The 19657-nt window shown below is 37.7% G+C and overlaps 1 protein-coding gene across 3 annotated transcripts in view; it reads left to right on the forward strand.

The window, feature by feature from the left end:
* LOC134530338 (lysosomal-trafficking regulator) overlaps positions 1-19657 on the forward strand; it is a 114370-nt gene that overhangs the window by 90686 nt on the left and 4027 nt on the right. For all 3 annotated transcript variants that reach the window (XM_063365078.1, XM_063365081.1, XM_063365079.1), the window contains exons 40-44: positions 1680-1872; positions 14243-14379; positions 14827-15065; positions 16398-16655; positions 19457-19525. In XM_063365078.1, coding sequence (XP_063221148.1) covers positions 1680-1872; positions 14243-14379; positions 14827-15065; positions 16398-16655; positions 19457-19525 — 896 coding nt within the window. The remainder of the gene's footprint in view (positions 1-1679; positions 1873-14242; positions 14380-14826; positions 15066-16397; positions 16656-19456; positions 19526-19657) is intronic.

The following is a 19657-nucleotide window of genomic DNA, read 5'->3' on the forward strand; positions in this document are numbered from 1 at the left end:
GTTTTGCTAAAACTATTTTCCGTAATTCACCGTCGTGCTATTGAGGTTACTGTGAATTGTTGCGCATTTATGCTATTTATTTGGCACAAATATTGTTTTGCTAAAACTATTTTCAAGTGTTTTTCTAGTAATTATTACGGTTTTCCTTTGCAAGAAATAAACACGAACCTCTGTTGGCGGTATGGCCAGAGAATTCTTTAAAATCGATTGTTTCTTTCATTATACAATTTGTCCCGTACGCAACGAATCGATACGTTTCGACTTGACTTTATATTTTATGGCCACCAGAGATTTTGTGGAGGCCATCATCCTTGAATGGCTCACAACTAAAATGGTGACGACACGTGATGTGATCTCGTTTCATAACCGTCACTTTCTTCACAAAAAACAATGGACTTTTCTTAACTGCAAATAAAATTAATAAGTCTTTTTACAATTTATTTACGTCTAATACATGAGTGAGGAATAATGTTCTTCGATCGTGGAGTTTTAATTAGAGGTTAAACATGCCCGGTAACATTGTTTTTATTTATTTTTATTCGTATAAAATTAATATTTAATAATAATGAGCATTATTAGGAATTTTATGCGCATACGGCAGGTAAGATGTATTAAAATAAGTAAGTAAAGTTCAGACGAAAATATATTACTTCTGTATTTTCTTAACTTAACCGATTCCTAACCTACCTTGCCCTTTTTTAGTACCCGATACTGAGTACCCAAATTTTTTAATAATCGGTGGTATCGAGGAATCGGAGAATCGAATCGACCCATCCCTAGTAATTATACATTGGGGCAGATAAATTTCAAGGATCACTAAATACCACGGATAAGGCTTACCTTATTTAATGTTATGATAACTGCGAAATTAAAGTAAAAGCCTAATTGTTAAAATACTGACTAATTCATATTTACACTTTTAACTCCAATTATTCACGCTGAGATATTTATGATGGCCACGTACCCATTTGGCAATACATATCTCAAACATATTTACAGCAACTTTCCACTCAATTTTGGCACATTTATTCACGTATAAATTTTTTTTAAGTTAACCAAATACCTAACTAATGAAAAAATTTTCATCAAAATCCATCAAGTAGTTTTTAATTGATGCTGGAACAAACAAGCAGACAACAAACAAAAATTTTATTTTTAAAATTTTTGAGGTTTAAATAATGTAAATAGCCATTTCCAAAAAAAAAGTATACAATGCATTTACTGTAAGAATTTTTTACTTCTGTGTTATTATTAGTATAGTTTATAGCTATTCTGAACATTTTGGAATTCTCACAGTATAAAAATTCATTTTCAGGGAAACTTCAACATCTTTGTATTAACCAAAATGAGATATCACAGAGATTTTTAAAACATGGTGATAAAAAACACTGCAATATCAACCAAAGCTAATGCTTAAAACACACTGGAAAACTAATAAAATTGACAGATTTATGTAATACAGAATGCATTAAAAATAAAATTGTATGTGTATAAATCTGTATTGCTTGAAATAAATTAAATATTTTATAAATGGTTAAATAAAAAATAAACTAAAAGACTCAAAATTGTTAAAAAAAATGGAATGGTTTATTTTAACCTTATTTTATATTTTGTTGGTACCGAAGAACCGTAGTGAGGTATTTTTTCTTAAAACATGATGGCGTGAATGTGTGTGCCAGCCGGATGTAATCCCTGGAGTGAAAGGCTTGAAGTGGGGAAGTTACGTGGGATCCCCGTCGGAGCCGGCGCCGTCCGTGGTGTGGAAGCAGCAGCACAAGACCCCGGTGGCCAGCCTCGTCTCTCTCGTCACCAACGACGTGTTCGGTCTCGCTCCGCACACGTCCATCCTGCTCACCTATAACAAGGAGAGAGGTCTGTCTGCGTCTGTTGTTGCACTGCTTGCTGGATGTGTGCAGTTCAATTGCTCACCTTTAATACTGGCAGTTTAAGGGCCCTGCCTACCTGGGCACACATGTGGTGGCCAGAGATTAAAAAAAATATATATGCAATTTGAAAACTGCTCAAGATGTCGGAGGGTTGTCTGCTTACAAAAAGGATTTAGGAATACTCTGAGGGCATTTGAGTAGTTATGTTTTTATATTTTGTTTCTAAACTGTAATTTTAATAGAGTGTAAATGGCTAAAAATAGTGTTTTCAGAATAATGTTTGCACCTATCCCTCACTTAGCACGACTAATTTGTTCCTAAAAATGCTTGTGTTATTCAAAATCTCGTATTCTGAAGCATTAGTTACCATAAATAGCAAAGCAAATTTATTTAATTTGTTCCAAAATTGTGTAGGAAAATATACTTTACGTAATATAAATGCATTGAATAACACTTAACTATAAATAAGTCACATAATTTATCTTTATATGCCTCCCTTCGCACTTTGTATGACAAATACGACACCGCATAACGGGAGATACGTGATTATATACTTTATCGTCAGTCGGTTGGCTGACTTGCCTGCCCGGGCGTGACCTTCAACTCACGTCACGTACCTCTCTAAACTATTCTTTACTGACAGTGAAACCGATATTACTATCCGGATGATTACATTTCAATTTTTCAAAAATTAAAGTGATTATTCGCGTATCAGCACCTGGTTCACACCAATCCTATAAGGCCAATGATTATTTTTTTATTGCAACATTCATTTAACAACCTTTTCCACATGAATCATCTGTTCATTTCAGTTCCGGTATCTAATGTCAAATATATTCCTGCGAGTACAACCAACAGCATCCTACTTATATAAACTTTTGGTAAGAGTCCTTATTTTGTACGATTAACTTGATTGACTTGATTAAAACTAAAGTGCGACCAACATACGCATGGCCTTCATGACAATCTGCACGCCGTAATACTTCCAGTTTTGTCTCGAATACTTGAACATGATGCATTAAGAGTAGGGACATGCAAATTTCGCATTTACGATAAAACGAATTTTTACGCGAAATTCGTAAGTTTAACACGAATAACCTCACTTTTACGTAATTTCTGATACTGCGAATTTTTTTTGCGAAATAAGTTTGTTTACCACGAATAACCACACTTTCCCGCCATTTGGTAACTTAAAAAAAGTAAATAAATAGCCGTTGTCACCACTGATAACACCATCAACGTAAAGACTACACTTGCCAATGTTTACGTTTCATTATTTATTTGATACGACGCGTTCTTGGCGAACTGCACTCGTGCACTAAACGCTCATGTCTCGAAGGCACGTTTACAGAGTCAAAGAGTAATGTACGGCCATTTTGTAGGATATTTTGTGCGTTACAGCGCTTGTGTCGCGAAGCAAATTATAAATTACGCACAACTGTTCATTTTGCATGTACTATGGACTGTGCAAACTGTTTTAATTTTGTTCTATCACGGTAAACAAACTTAACAATTACGTTTTATGTTTAAGAATGATAATTTTTGTTTAAAAATGTTGTATACAGTGCAACTATTTTATAAAAACTGTAGTTTGTGATAGAAAACGTCTTCAAATTTCTCAGCATAGGTTTGAAAGTGTAAAATATGCCGAAACCTCAATCAATCACCAAACTTCGTGAGCGCGAATTTCGTGATAGTGGATTATATGCGAGGGTAAATACGTAGTTGGGCGATATGTGTTAAATTTTTTTTTTTAATCCGAAAATACTTTAATAACGAGGCTAGAAGACTGGAGTTAGCCAAACGCTCATATTTTGCATAGTGAGCTTACCAAGTTGCAGCGCAACTTTGGAAACATGGAGTGCATTTTTTTTGACGAAACAAAACAAGTTTTGGACCACATGAACACCACGAAAGCAGCTGCTGTGAAAATAAGTGTAGTGCAAGTGTCTAAAAAATCTCTGGTGAAGCTTACCAGCTTGATGGCTACAGATCCAAGCAGACTTGACTTTGAAACACTGACTGTCTTTAATCCAAAAAATATTTTGATTACGGACATGAGCCCAATTTTGATTGCTAAGTTGTGTAAAGTTTCTACTCTGAAAGAAATGGACCGCCAGGAGCTGATCACCGGTTTTGGAGAGTTAAAACAGATAGTTGAGAAACAAATGAAGGAAAGCAGTGTGGATGTAGTGAAGGCACTTCAAGTTTTATAACTTTCACAACCTGAATTTTCTGATAAGTGCCTGGAAGCAGTGTGGATGTTGTGTGCAAACGTTGATTCGGAACGCTTCTTGTTACAATACAATAATGTTCTCACTGACAAGAGAACTAATTTGAAACAAGAAAATTGAGCTACAATGGCTATTTTTTCATTTGAAAGTTAAATGATGTGTCAAAGTACTTTGGTTCTGAAATCATTGGGTTGACTTAATTTAGAATCTGAGTTCTTAAACTTGTGTCTTTTTAACCTATATTTGTGTAATTTTAATTTATAATGTTTCAATTGATGGTGCAATTATATTACAATGTTCTCTTCATATTTCTTACACTTGAAATTGTAAAAATATAAAAAATAATAAACCCACTTTTAGGTAAAAATAACACCGATTTTAAGGGAAAATAACGCCACTTTTCATCACAAAATAAACACACCTTTTGCATGTCTCTAATTATGAGTGATCAAGCACTTACAGTTACCGGCAGCTGTATGGGCAGACGTTGCTTTTGTTTGAGTGAATTCCCTGCCACTGCTCCCAGTTTGTGGCCAGGCAACAACGGTACGGCGCAGCGGCATACGCGCGGACGTAAAAACATTGGTCCTTTACACTCCATAGCTAGAATTTAACTTGCCATAGCTGATGTTTTTACAACAGCCGATAGTGTAGACAGACCTGCATGCGCATCTCTTCCCCCCCCCCCCCCTCCCTTGTTTGGCTAACTGTATCCCACGACACATCTAATGTTTACAGAAGTTGATACAGACTTCGTGACGTCGTGCTCGACTTTTTTTTTTGCCTGCCGAGATTTCATGCTAACTGAAATTTACAGACGTGCTATTCAAGATTGGGTCAGTAAAATTCACATTGCGCTAAATGAATCCGTGCAATCTGAAGACGTGCTAAGTGAGGGATAGGTGTAGGCTTAAACATCCCCTACAGATTCTTGAAAGCACTCAAGGACTTACATTACACCTTTTTCTTAATTTCTCTGCCATATTATATTATGGTTACCACTCAAATCTCACAGTTGTCCTATGCACGACAAGAATCTCTCACTAGCATTAATGTAGTGGTAGTTTGAAGATGGCAGTCATTCCTACTCGGTCTTTGGTTGGAGGGTTAACAGAGGTGATCAATTTAGCAGTTAGGGGTCAATGGCTTAGCCTGTTTGCATTTTTCTTTTTGTGACAAAAGTAGTCATTGAAAGGTGAGGGTCGTGCAGATTCTAAACTGCATGACATAATCAAACTACTGCAACACATATCTCAGCTCATCAGCACCATGCTGCAGAGCTCTCTTCAGGATTATAAGGCATCTTGTGGCTTGATGTGTGGCCATCTAGTCCAGAGAGATTTTATAACATCGTTTACTTGTGTATACACATGATCTGTTACAGTCATTGAGTGGAGAATATTGAAACAAAGTACTATAAATTTATAAATACGATGTGCTGTTACTATTTTCATAATGCACAGAAAGTTATGACTTATGTAATGATATTATTATTTATAAAATCTTATTATTTTGATTGTTATTATTATTATTATGAAATTTTATTATTTAATTTGTATATTGTTCGCCCGCAAAAGTTATTTAAATATATTTTATTAATTATGTATATCTACGAGAGCTATGCTCTATGACCTGAAATGGACTTATATGGACAGTCAATTGAGTATACCCCTCTAAGGACTAATGAACTTAACGAATTAACGAGGATTTTATTCGGGGTATTACTTAAAGAAATTTTCATTGTTGGAAATTTTCGTTTTAAATTTACCGCATTTCTGTGTTTTCAATTGTATTAATAAGTGTTATTTACGGTATTTATATTGTAAATTACGCTAACCGATTTTGGTTTCGGCCAATGAGAGGCCGTGTTTTAGATGTGAGGCGTCTAGAACGTATTAATTAGGAGGTTGGTTGTATGAAGGCGTCTGATGCCGACGCAAAGGCGCGAGGCCTATTTTAAATTTGAAATATAGCTAGCTAGATTATGCCATCCGACACTCAGGATGAGCTTAAACGACGTATAAATAAATAATGTGTAAGATTATAAGGGCATATTCTGACGGATATGTTATTAGGAGTGAAAATCTGTAAGTAAAGATCTTGTATTTTGTATCGCCCATAGACATACCCAGCTGTATGTAATTTCGTCGTAAATAACTCCGATTTGACTACAAACTGATTAGTTTTCACGTAAAAGGTGTCAATTATCCTGAACTACGTCATGAATTATTAGTTCCAAGATTTAAATTATTATTTTATTTTGTGATACCCAGAGGTGAAATGGGAGTACAAGTTTCGTGTCTCTACCATATAAACTGAGTTAAGTCAAGGCAAATACGAACCCAAATATAAACATAAACAGTAATCATACTAATTATTAATTGTGCTATGATTTCAAACATTTTCTGGTATGTAAGAATGCGTCCGTAAAAACATCATTTGATTTATTTTCTGAACATACACTAACGAACTTTTCTGAACGATTCATGTGTGCTACGTATTTTCCTGATGTTTTAATTTACATAAGCGCATATCCACGAGTCATGTTCAGTATCGTTAGGATTGTTTTTCTGTGATTTTTTTTATCTAATTATATTAATATTGATTTTTATCTCTACACATATGTTAGTTGTCCCTGATGAATAGCAATTTTTATTATTAATAAAAACCTGAATTCTATCCCTATGTGTTGATATATGTTACCTAGCTACCTGTGTCCAAGAGTGTGTGTTTTATGATAAATAACATTTTTTTTTGCATGTTTCTAAGGGTCAGAGTACAAGAGCATAACAGTACCATTGACACATATATATATGTCTATATATATATTTTGAAAAATAGTGACAGCCAGTGTATATCGTCCCGACAACACACACACAACAAAAGGGTCTATATATAAATAAACGAGTACTATTAATGGTACTGGCACCAGCAGTAAGAACACACCGAAGAAGTTTAGCAGCAGTATAGTATAGAAAGTGGCGCACATAAACGTGGGGCCCGAGTGTGTTGACACTGAGTTGTCACACCTTATTTCAAGTTGTCATTTGATCCTGCATTGTGTATCTAATCCATTATAATAACATGGCACACAACCACCCCACATACTCGCTCAGGAGTAGGCATGACAGTATGTGTGAAGACTGCGATAACACAGGGAATTCAGGAAGTGACACGGCGACATCATCAGCAGGGGGTTCACCAGGGAACACTTGTGTGGAGGGGCCTAGTGATCACTCTACCACCGTGACTGAGAGGTTAGGGCGGCCCACGTCACCAGCAACAGGGGAGCAGGAGGAAAGGGAGGCCACTGTCCCTAACATCACACCATTGCCAGATAATACTTCTACATCACCTGTGACACTGGAAGCACTCATGCAATTATTACGGCAGAGTAATACTCAACTAAATGCAAAATTAGAACAGAACAATACTCAAATGGGGAGGCTTACGACTGAGTTGGGAGCGCTGAGGGATCAGACCAACTCAGGATTAAAGAGCCTGGAACACAGCATTGAGGTTAGGCTGGCCCAGCAACACGAACAGGTCCAGCAGATATCTGAGCAGGTATCACAGAACAGTAGTCGTGTGGACAGTCTGGAGACTCATGTAACATCCATACGAAACATGATCTCAAATGAACACCGCTTTGGGATGCAAGCTAGCCCAGGAAGATGGAGGAGTGGAGAAGACTGTGGCCTTGGCTAGTCGTACGCTAAACCAAGCTGAAAGGAACTATACTGTGACAGAGCGAGAAGCTCTTGCAATAGTGTGGGCTCTGCAAAAATATAGAGATTTGCTACTGGGAGAAACTATTGTGTTACTCACTGACCACCAAGCATTAACTTGCTTAAAGGCCGGAAAGTTATTTGGCAGCCGGTTAACCAGATGGTTTCTCTTACTACAAGAGTATGACATCAGGATACAGCACATCAAAGGATCGAATAATACAGCAGCAGACTACCTCAGTCGAATCCATGAGCTACAGGAGAATGCAACTTCAACTTCAGTTCATCCGAAGGAATTTTTAATTGCTCCTGTATCTGCTAAGATTTTCCAACACGGCACCAAGCTAAGAGAAATTTTGAGCAATCTGAATGAAAAACAGAAGGCAGACGAATACTGCAAGAAGATCACTGACCAGCTCAAAAAGCAGCCAGATGACCACAGGATACATCAACACTACTGTTTGTCCAACGACAACACCCTGTTCGCCAAGTCTGGGAAAACAGGATTGTATGAAGATCACTGGAAACCAGTGATACCAGCTGATCTGCGACAACAAATCACCTGGGAGACCCACACAGCGCTCGGACATGTGGGAAGCAAGAAGGTGACAGAAGCACTAAAGAGGCAGTTGTACTGGCCTAACATGCCCAGATGTGTAATCAAGGTCACAAGTGGTTGTGATCTGTGTCAAAAGGTGAAGCCGCCAGGAGAGCACCTGCATGGTGTGCTACAGCCCATCCTGCCGACAACGCCACTGGAATTAGTGTCGGTCGACTTGTTTGGACCCTTACCACAATCGAAGGGAGGAGTCAGACATGTATTTGTAATGCAGGATGTATTTACTAAATTCTCCAAATTATATGCTATTGTCAACCCAACTGCAAAAGCAGTGTTAAATAAATTGAAATCATTTGTGGACGAAATCGGTACGCCAAAAGTTGTGTTGTCTGACCGAGGTACGCAGTTCACTAGTGACCTGTGGCAGAAAGGTGTACGAAAACTAGGTATAACACCGACTACTATAAGCGTGAGACATCCACAGAGTAATCCGGTGGAAAGACTCATGAAGTCTATAGGCGGATTGCTACGAACATTGTGTCACCACTCGCAACAGTCATGGCGAGATAAATTGCCTTATGTAGAGTGCATTATTAATCATACTGTGCATAGCTCAATCGGAATAACCCCTAGCGAAGTTTTGAGCCTGGATAGATCGGCGGCGATCAACCCTGAATTTATACCCTATTGTGACAAGGAGCCCGAAAGGACAAGACTACCCACAGGAGAAGAAGTGGAAGCATTCGTAAGGATGAAGCTCACAGCAGAAGCTGATGTACGAAGAAGAAGGAAACCAGCATCCAAATTGTCTAAATTTAATCTCGGCGACCTTGTGCTCAAGAAAACATCTCCTGTCAGCAAGGCATGGGAGAATGTCACCAGGAAATTATTTTTGCTTTTCGACGGACCATATGTCATAACTGACATAGTTCAAGAGAACTGTTATGCTCTGGAAGACCCATCTACAGGCCGACCAGTAGGCCGGTATAATATTTCGCAGTTGAGAGCCTACAAGAAACCTGTGTCCCAGTGAACAAGTTCGGCACAAGCTAGTGAAACACCTGTATAGTACGAGTATAGGTACTATAACAGCTGAGCGCAATCGGAATGTCTAGGTCAGAGCCAGGACCTGACCAGTATAAATGTGAAAGGTATTAAATGGTTACTGTGTAATTTGATACGCCATGTGAGGCGTATTGCAACCACTGACAGGTACCTAATGTGTAGCGGAAGTGTGATACCCGCTTGGTACATTATCGTCGCGTCGATGCGGAAGTGCAATTCCCGCTTATTATTGCCTGTAGTGAGGTGAAGTGAAATGCCACCCACACAGATGTAATGAATCTTCGAATTTAATAGTGTATTATGTGTATAATATTGTTTGTCAGTTGGTCTGCATTATTCTTCGTGTGAGTATAAGTTCACTAACAGTAATATCTGAATCTGTGTAATGAGATGCGCCTATCTGTAAGTACTATCATACTAACTAGCAAAAAGAAATGTCAAGCTTATGTGTTGTCGACTAACTTGTGTGAGAGAAGTATGGCCTAGCTGTGTAAACATGGGTGAGCACTGTTCTACAAAGCATCTAAGAAGCACATGAACACTTTGCAACTACTAGCATAATAATAATAAGGTTACCTTGAATTACTGATGTGGTTACTCCAATTTTTCCGAAGCACAACACACCACTGAATTTATTAAGAATCGCCGAGATTTATCATTTTCTGTTATCAAACACTGCTGCAGAAGAAGATAAAAAAAAAAATATTCTTTTTTTTTGCAAATGTAATACTTTTGTTTTACACGAATTCTATGATTGAAGTAGGGCTTTGCAAACGATCTCATAGGGTTGCATTCTGCCCTGAATGCAGAGTAGAAAAGTATGCATTCCTTTCGCATACAAATCCACTCAGTATTAGAAAGCTATTTCTTTAAATTAATTTGATTGGTTATTTTAAATAATGATATTTATGAAATGATAACAAGATATATACGAGCGACTTTGTGTTATTTATTGTGAAAAAAAAAAAAAAAAAACTATACAAAAGACTTGTAATTTCATTCAACGTGGCACTTGAGATTTTGTTTGTTTATGTTTGTAATCGTCGAGTAGGCGAATATGATGTCAAACGAAGACCTGAAAAACTCAATGTCTAACAACTATGTCGCGGACTTAGTACACTGTTGCAATAAATGTCAGCAGGCTGTATTATAAACAAGTACTAAGTTACTGCAAAATTGAGCCAGCCAGAAAAGAAAAAAAAAGAAAAAATAAAAAATTTGCAAGCTATCATGAAAGCATTTTTTTTTTGTTTCACTTGGCTTTGTCAGGATAGAATTATCCTTTTCATCGAGATCATGAATCTCAAGTGATTTTAACAAGAAACAATTCCTATCAGAGAAATTTCTGAATGATATGAATACACAGTCAGGATCCTGCGAAGCCCGCATCGGATGCCTGAAAACGAAACTAATGGTTGAGATGAGAGGGAGACTGCTATACACTTTCCAAACAGCTGTTTGCGTTATATGAGAACCCAGCTGATTACAGAAAAAAAATACTACCTTGCGAGAAATGGTAGAAATAAAAGTTCACCAGACACTCGAGTAAAATAAAAGAAAAAGAAAGGCCGCCTTCGCCGAGCGAAAAGCTGCGATAAAAGAGAGATAAAAAAAAAAAAAGGAAACACTGTGCGTTCCCTTTCCAAGCACAAGTTACACATGATGCGTGTACTTAAACGAAATCCAAACTATTGTTGATTTGTTTGCTAACATAAACAAATGCTTTTAATGATGTAATATATGAAATGTTCCTTGAAGTGATATTGTAAATATGATTTTATGTATATGATATGAGATGTTAGTGAGAATTATTAATTTTATCAATTGTTGATATTATGAAGTTATGAAAGATTGTGAGATGATGCTTATGGAAATGTACGAGATGCATAATGAAATTGTACATAGAATAAAACAGGTACAACCTGAAGGCATAAGGATGCTTAACAATGATGTAAACAAACCATTTCATTAACATGAAAATCAGTTTAGTTAGTTATGCTTGAATGTTATCTAGCTAATGATACCTATTGTTAAGATGTAACAATTTCACTTTGAAAGTTATTGAATGTTTAGCCTAAGTTACTATACTTATTATTTAATATCTGATGTTATTTGATCCCATTAGTTACTATTTGTTTTAATAGATTTAGTTTATACTGAACTGGCTTGTGGATAGGCTACGTTAAGCACAGAAGATGTCTTAGCCTGCCGACATTCGTGCGTTACAAGTGCACGATTCACACATGAGTGAAGAGTTTTAAGACTGTTTAATGACCGGGACACTTGTTAGTTAAAATGTACACAATACGGTTCGCAACGGCTGTGTACCTATCAGTGATGGGACCCGACGAGTGCGTCCTTGTGAGATGGCGGTTCCGCCGACACGAGCAGCACCGCAGACGTCCCGACGCCGCCTCTCACGTGTTCGTGGGGTAGGGCGGCAGCTGCAGCCGCAGTTCGCCGCGGAGCTAGGAGCCGTGGTGTCCGGTGCTGCGAGCCGCCACACGCCAAACCCGCCGACGTCTGGTGTGGAGCAGGTGTTGGTGTTGGCCGCTTTGAGGTCGGGCGCTGTCCCGATGCCTCCTCAGCCGCCGCCGTGGATGTCGTTTGCACCGCGGGTGGACATTGATCCACTGCCGTGACGTGTCCTGGAGAACGTCACATTGTTGACTCACATGTACATACACCCGTTACAGCCATATGAGATTGCTACTTACAGTAAGTATGTCCTCCCACGTCCCTCTCAACAGGAGCGGCTCAAGGGAGTAGACGCCGTCGGAGAGCTGCAGCAGGTCCAGCAGAGAAGATTTTGCGCGGGAAAACCCGTGGACCATTCGAGCGCAGGTCTGCTAGCGGCGACGACCCGTTGCAAAGTGATTAAAATTGCGCGAATTGTCTGGTGTAACGGGCGAAATGACGATAGAAAAAATAAAAAAAAAGGAGGAGAAGAAGGAGCTCGGTCGCTCCAAGTTTTTTTTATGTGTGGTGCGCGCGCCGCTAGGCGACAAGGCTATTCGTTGTACATAGTGCGAGAGAGACGGTAAACTGCCAATCACATTGTACTGTTTTGAATAGGTCAACGATTGCAGTTCAATATGATTGACAAGGGCGGCAATTCTGTGCTGTTACTATTTTCATAATGCACAGAAAGTTATGACTTATGTAATGATATTATTATTTATAAAATCTTATTATTTTGATTGTTATTATTATTATTATGAAATTTTATTATTTAATTTGTATATTGTTCGCCCGCAAAAGTTATTTAAATATATTTTATTAATTATGTATATCTACGAGAGCTATGCTCTATGACCTGAAATGGACTTATATGGACAGTCAATTGAGTATACCCCTCTAAGGACTAATGAACTTAACGAATTAACGAGGATTTTATTCGGGGTATTACTTAAAGAAATTTTCATTGTTGGAAATTTTCGTTTTAAATTTACCGCATTTCTGTGTTTTCAATTGTATTAATAAGTGTTATTTACGGTATTTATATTGTAAATTACGCTAACCGATTTTGGTTTCGGCCAATGAGAGGCCGTGTTTTAGATGTGAGGCGTCTAGAACGTATTAATTAGGAGGTTGGTTGTATGAAGGCGTCTGATGCCGACGCAAAGGCGCGAGGCCTATTTTAAATTTGAAATAAAGCTAGCTAGATTATGCCATCCGACACTCAGGATGAGCTTAAACGACGTATAAATAAATAATGTGTAAGATTATAAGGGCATATTCTGACGGATATGTTATTAGGAGTGAAAATCTGTAAGTAAAGATCTTGTATTTTGTATCGCCCATAGACATACCCAGCTGTATGTAATTTCGTCGTAAATAACTCCGATTTGACTACAAACTGATTAGTTTTCACGTAAAAGGTGTCAATTATCCTGAACTACGTCATGAATTATTAGTTCCAAGATTTAAATTATTATTTTATTTTGTGATACCCAGAGGTGAAATGGGAGTACAAGTTTCGTGTCTCTACCATATAAACTGAGTTAAGTCAAGGCAAATACGAACCCAAATATAAACATAAACAGTAATCATACTAATTATTAATTGTGCTATGATTTCAAACATTTTCTGGTATGTAAGAATGTGTCCGTAAAAACATCATTTGATTTATTTTCTGAACATACACTAACGAACTTTTCTGAACGATTCATGTGTGCTACGTATTTTCCTGATGTTTTAATTTACATAAGCGCATATCCACGAGTCATGTTCAGTATCGTTAGGATTGTTTTTCTGTGATTTTTTTTATCTAATTATATTAATATTGATTTTTATCTCTACACATATGTTAGTTGTCCCTGATGAATAGCAATTTTTATTATTAATAAAAACCTGAATTCTATCCCTATGTGTTGATATATGTTACCTAGCTACCTGTGTCCAAGAGTGTGTGTTTTATGATAAATAACATTTTTTTTGCATGTTTCTAAGGGTCAGAGTACAAGAGCATAACAGTACCATTGACACATATATATATGTCTATATATATATTTTGAAAAATAGTGACAGCCAGTGTATATCGTCCCGACAACACACACACAACAAAAGGGTCTATATATAAATAAACGAGTACTATTAATGGTACTGGCACCAGCAGTAAGAACACACCGAAGAAGTTTAGCAGCAGTATAGTATAACGATCTGCTGCATCTCTTTATATTGACGGTTTAGCACCACTTTTTCAGAAGTTAAATGAAAAAAATGGTCATCACTATTGCGTGCTTGTAAAACTACAGGTTTGTGTGCCAGGTCCCAGTATGCTGAATGCTACCTCGGTGATGGGTGCCGCAATCGTAAGTTGGGGTCACTCCGACAGAGTGGTCAGGGTCAAGCTGAAGAAGGAGCAGCCTCCGTGGCCTGTCATCAAAGCTACGGGACTTGATCCGGTGAGTTAGGTGTTCTTTTAACACAGATGACATTTTAACAACATAGATGCACATTTATGTCGTCTCTCTAGTCCAGCACTGAAGAATGATGACAGACGGAAACTTATGAAAAGTATCACAATTTTGCTTGTGTAGCTTCAACTGTATCACTGTTCAAAATTTTACCTTATTAAGGAATTGCATAGCACATGTTTTAGTGGATTGTATTAAGTAAACAATTGGCTGAAACAAATCATGTTTCTTGTGAAATCATTTAATTGGGGATTTAGAGTTAATTTATTTTAAGGAAATACTCCAACTAAAAGAACTGTTAAGAATAGTCACTTTTTTACAGTCTCAAAAACATTTTGTTCTTGACAGATAGTGAACATAAAAAATTGTGATGACCCCTAAACTGTATAGTTGAACACTGCACGTGACGGTCAAGTGTGTGCGTGTGTTGCTCAGATCTGCCTATGCGCGAGCGCCCCCGACTGCAACCAGCTGTGGCTGGGCCACTGGTCGGGGAGGCTGGCCGTGTACCAGTACCGCTTCAACCCCGCGCGGGGCCAGCTCGAGTTCCGGGCCAACCCCTCCGTGCTGCTGGGCCACGCTGGCCCCGTGCTCTCCGCGCACATCTGCCCCGCCTTCAGCGTCGCCGTCACCTCTAGCCAGGACGGGTCCGCCGTCATCTGGGACCTCAACAGGTCAGCGTCCGGCGTTAGCATTGGTATATTATCAATAACATTAGGGATCCTTACTGAAAGTCCAATTTAGAATCAAGTGCGTTGGAGGGAGTTAGATACAACATGCACACGTACAAAGTGTGTGTTGACAATGCCGCAGGCGCTATACGTTTATTTCCTATTGCCTATTAACATTGTTGCCACGCACTAGATGCCTTATCATTCTTCATTTTCCCATACAAGTAAAAAACACCCGTGTGATATTAACAACGAAGCAATCAGTACCCTCATATAGAATACATAGAGATAGTGTGAGGTATATATGTAGATATAAAGAGATAAATACAGATAGAGAGATACATAGATATATAGGACAATAGATGTAGATAGAGATAAATATATATTTAGAGACATGGATAGATTATTTGTATACATATGTGTAACTACTTCAAACATATTACAAAAAGAAACTGAATGTGGCATTGCAATGCATGCCGAGCATTAGCTAGATAATGGAATCTTTTCAATATTAGTAATCCCTTATTTTTCAGTTTTTTTTTCTATATTGCTTTATAGAGTCTAGATTACATACAGAACAGGTAAATAACTATAAACTGGCAGAACAACGTCTGTCGGGATCTGAAAGTGATATAAATTATTTTGCACACTTGACATTCAAATTAAGAAGACAATTACTAACTACATCTGATCTCTAAACAGTTCTCCTTCACCCTGTGTTCAGCCCGGGCAACGCTGGGTACTGCAGCTAGTTAATTATAAAAATGCAGAAACTTTATGACACGTCGGAAATATAGTATGTGTATCAGCGTTTTGTATGATGAATCTCGCACGTAATAGTCAGTTGGCTGTTGGCTGCATACAGTTCAGCTTATTAGGTGTGTGATATAAAACAAATTCACCCCCAAGGAGATTCAAGTTTTCAAGCATGTAATGACTGCATGATGAAATGATAATCCAAGATAGATTTTTTGTGAAGTATGTAACATAAATATAAATTCTAATACTTTTTTTTTTTTTTAAATATTAAGTTGTTTTTAGACCGGTAATTTTTTTTTTTTAACTGTTTAATGGTAGGATTAGCTCATTACTGTTGAAGTGTATTAATTATTTTGTAGTCTTAGAGTTTGACATAAACATAATCATGTCAAAAAGGTTTTTCCAGACAGTATGGCTTTGACCTGTAAGTAGTCTTCTAAAAATATTGAGTTACTATGTTAGTTAATCCATTATATACATTTTGGGGAAAATACGGAAATCTCCAACATCTACCTGGTTAGAGGACAAGTTCACTTCGTAGGACGACTGTTGGTCAGGACTGTTCCCTGTTTGCAGCTTGTGTTACGTGCGCTCGCTGCCGGAGGCGTGCTCCCCGGTGTGTCTGTCGTGCGTGAGCCACACGTCGGGGGACATAGCGACGGTGTGCCACAGCACCACCTCCAGTGGCTCCGTGCTCCGGCTGCACACGGTCAACGCCGCGCCGGTGGCCGAGGTCTCCACTTCGGAGCGCATCACGGCGCTGTGCTTCTCCAATGCTCCAGAAGGTGTCTCGGTGAATGTGGTAGCCGTGGGTCTGGCTACTGGTGTTATCAGGTGAGTAACTGTGGTATGTTCTTCGGTGGTTTCCTACTCTAGATTCGTGTACAGAAATCAAAAGCTTGTGAGAGGTGGGGTCAGGTATCTGAATTCTAGGGTGGAGGTTTTCAATCTATTGAACTTTTCGTAAAGAAGTGACCACCTCTATTTAGGGTTCTGCCTTCTGGGAAGGAAAAATATAGATAGATAGTAACAATCAACTTTTTGTTTACAAAACATAAAAAATACATAGCTAATGAATACCCACTAGTATTAATGATGGTTTGTTTTAAAGTTGCATTGTTTCATGAATAACATGTGCAATTTTTTCAGAAAAAAATTCAGTGAAGCTGTGTTGGGACACACGGCCATTGGTGTAACGTTAAATGTCTATGTCAGTGAGTTGCTCTTAATATAATGGTCTAATGGATTTTAAATAAAAATGAGACATTGACTGCGTACGAAAACTTTTAATGAAAAAACAGACACTGAATGGTCCATAATTATTTATTTCTATTGATATTCGATCACTATACCATTTTGAAGCGTTCTTCCGTTGCATGCCATAGGTCCTGCATCACTCCACTTCAACTGATGTTCATATCCCTCAATATTTCCATTGGTACATGTACAAAAGCGGTAGAGTTGCTCACGGAGTCAGCGTCATTCACTGACCGTGCCGTGGCAGCTTTACGACGCTCCCGAAACAGTCTCGCTCGCTCGTCACCAGACATTGTGGTTTCTGTGTGTGGCCCAATGCCTACTCTTTCCAGTGATAGACGTGATTTACGTATATTTTCGGCTGGCTCTTGCACGGGCTGAGACTTACCTATTGTATTTTAATACTTTTTATAGGCTTACTTGACATTTTTACATTTAAGTATTGTCCAAAATACACTATTTTTGGCTTAAATTGATTGATCTAAACAACTCTACACAAACTCACAAATAACCATGCTAACACGTCTGAATCGTGAGCTACACTGAATAGAAAGGAGCAAGAGCGATGTTCCTCTTCCCCGCCAACCCGCCAACCTCCGACTCAAACTCAAGGTCATATCAGCGAGTTGACTATATAGGTTAAATATTGACACCACACTTATGTCTCTAAGACTAATAGTTAGGGAATTATTAAGGTAAGACGATATAGACCTTTTCATTATGGTACAAATTTCTGTTCTGGTACCCGTAGGTTTCTGTGTGATTTTAAAGACGTTTCATGTCAAAAATTAATTTTCTTTGAACTTAGATGGTGCAGCCTAATAAAATTATTTAGGGGTTCTGTGTTCTAGGTTAAATTACAATATCTCTGCTAGGTGCATTCTTTGTGCTGTGTTGCAACAGTAGGCTTTAAAAAAATTAAAAAAAAAAGTACACATTATTTCAAGGATACTTCTCCACCAAGTAATTTGAATTTTGTTGTGTGTTTGTCTTTGTGTTTGAGTGTGTGTGTTTGTGTGTGGGGGGAGGGGGTGTTTAGGAATGGTGACCCACCCTTTCTAACTTCCCTTTAAGCCCCTTGAGAGAGTAAAAAAAGGTTAGTAAATCTTGGAAAATTGGGGAGGGTTGACAGCATTTTCCTTCAACTCCCTTGTGCTAGCCTGCAGAGGAACTCCCCCCCCCCTTCCCAATCCCTCTTTTGTCCCACTTTTCACTAGGAGGCAGGGATGATCATTTTTAACTTTAACCAAAAGTATATCTATGGAATAATCTTACAAAATATTAAATTAAAAACAAACTATCATGATTTAAAAATGGTCTACTACTCATAAGGTGTAGGTGTTTGATACCACTTTTTCAGCCCTACATCAATGTTAACTTTAACAACATATCATGTGTTAATATATTCTTTTAACAGACCTTTGTTAACGTGAGGGTTACTACCATTATCCATTATAATACATAACTTGCAATTGCTTTGGTGTTCCGCTATTACTATAATAGATTTTATTGTTTATTTTTTATAACTTACTTAATTTCTTATAAACAGAAAAAAAATTTTGTAAGCTTTTTTATGTGCCTAGATTAAATATTGGTTCACCTAAAAAACAGTTCTTATATGTTTTACTAGATTTTGCTCTGCCACAGGATATTATATAAGTTCTGTGCTACTGTAGCCATGAACATGAAGCACCTGTGTTACCTAGGGGCTAGGTGATTTGTTTGTTGTGGAAGCATGTTGAAGTGGGGCACTCTGAAGTCATATTAAACAAATAAAAATGCCATCTATCAGGATCTTTGGTGTGACTGGAAATTGTTTGGTGGTTAACCGAGAACTGAACAGAGAACTGAAAAAATAGTCGAACCGACATATCACTAGTAGTAAGGCTAGTATAGTAGACATGATCCTGTTGTAACTACCTTAGATAGTGTACTTTTGGTAGGGTACATGCATATCACTTGCCTTGCAAGCACCCCTATAGATGTACCTTTTTTCATAAATTGTCATTACATGGTGAACCATTGTATTCAGATCCTGTACCTTACTAGATCCTTATCATTTAATTCTTTATTGATTTAGAGATAGCTGTGTGTTCATATCGTTGGCTAGCACTTGAAACATTGTAACTCTAAACTTTGTTAGTTTTCCAAATAATAATCACATAAAAATCCAGATAGTGCAACCAAATTTAATACCTGTATTTTAGCAGAGTGTTTGTTCTATTTAACGTTGAAGAAAAGTGTTTGGGATTTATAACAGAGAATCAGGATTAACCACCTTGTCCTTTTAATATGCATGTGTTTATGAGTTGTTTAAAAACATTTTTATGTATCCTGCCAATGTGTTGTACACATGTCTGGTATGTTTGATTTTCCAGGTTATTTAGTTCATGGGATCTGTCCCTTGTCAGGATGATAAGCAGTATTATCACCCATCCAATAATAAGGTAAGTGTTAATACAAGAATAACAATATAAATTTATAATTCAATGTGATGTTATGTATTCTGCAAAGAAGGGTTGGTTATTTTTTTGTGTTCTCAGTTTAATTTCTTCTAGTGTTTATTTAATTTAGGTCTA

Source organism: Bacillus rossius, chromosome 3 (genome assembly GCF_032445375.1).
Source record: "Bacillus rossius redtenbacheri isolate Brsri chromosome 3, Brsri_v3, whole genome shotgun sequence".
NCBI lineage: Eukaryota > Metazoa > Arthropoda > Insecta > Phasmatodea > Bacillidae > Bacillus > Bacillus rossius.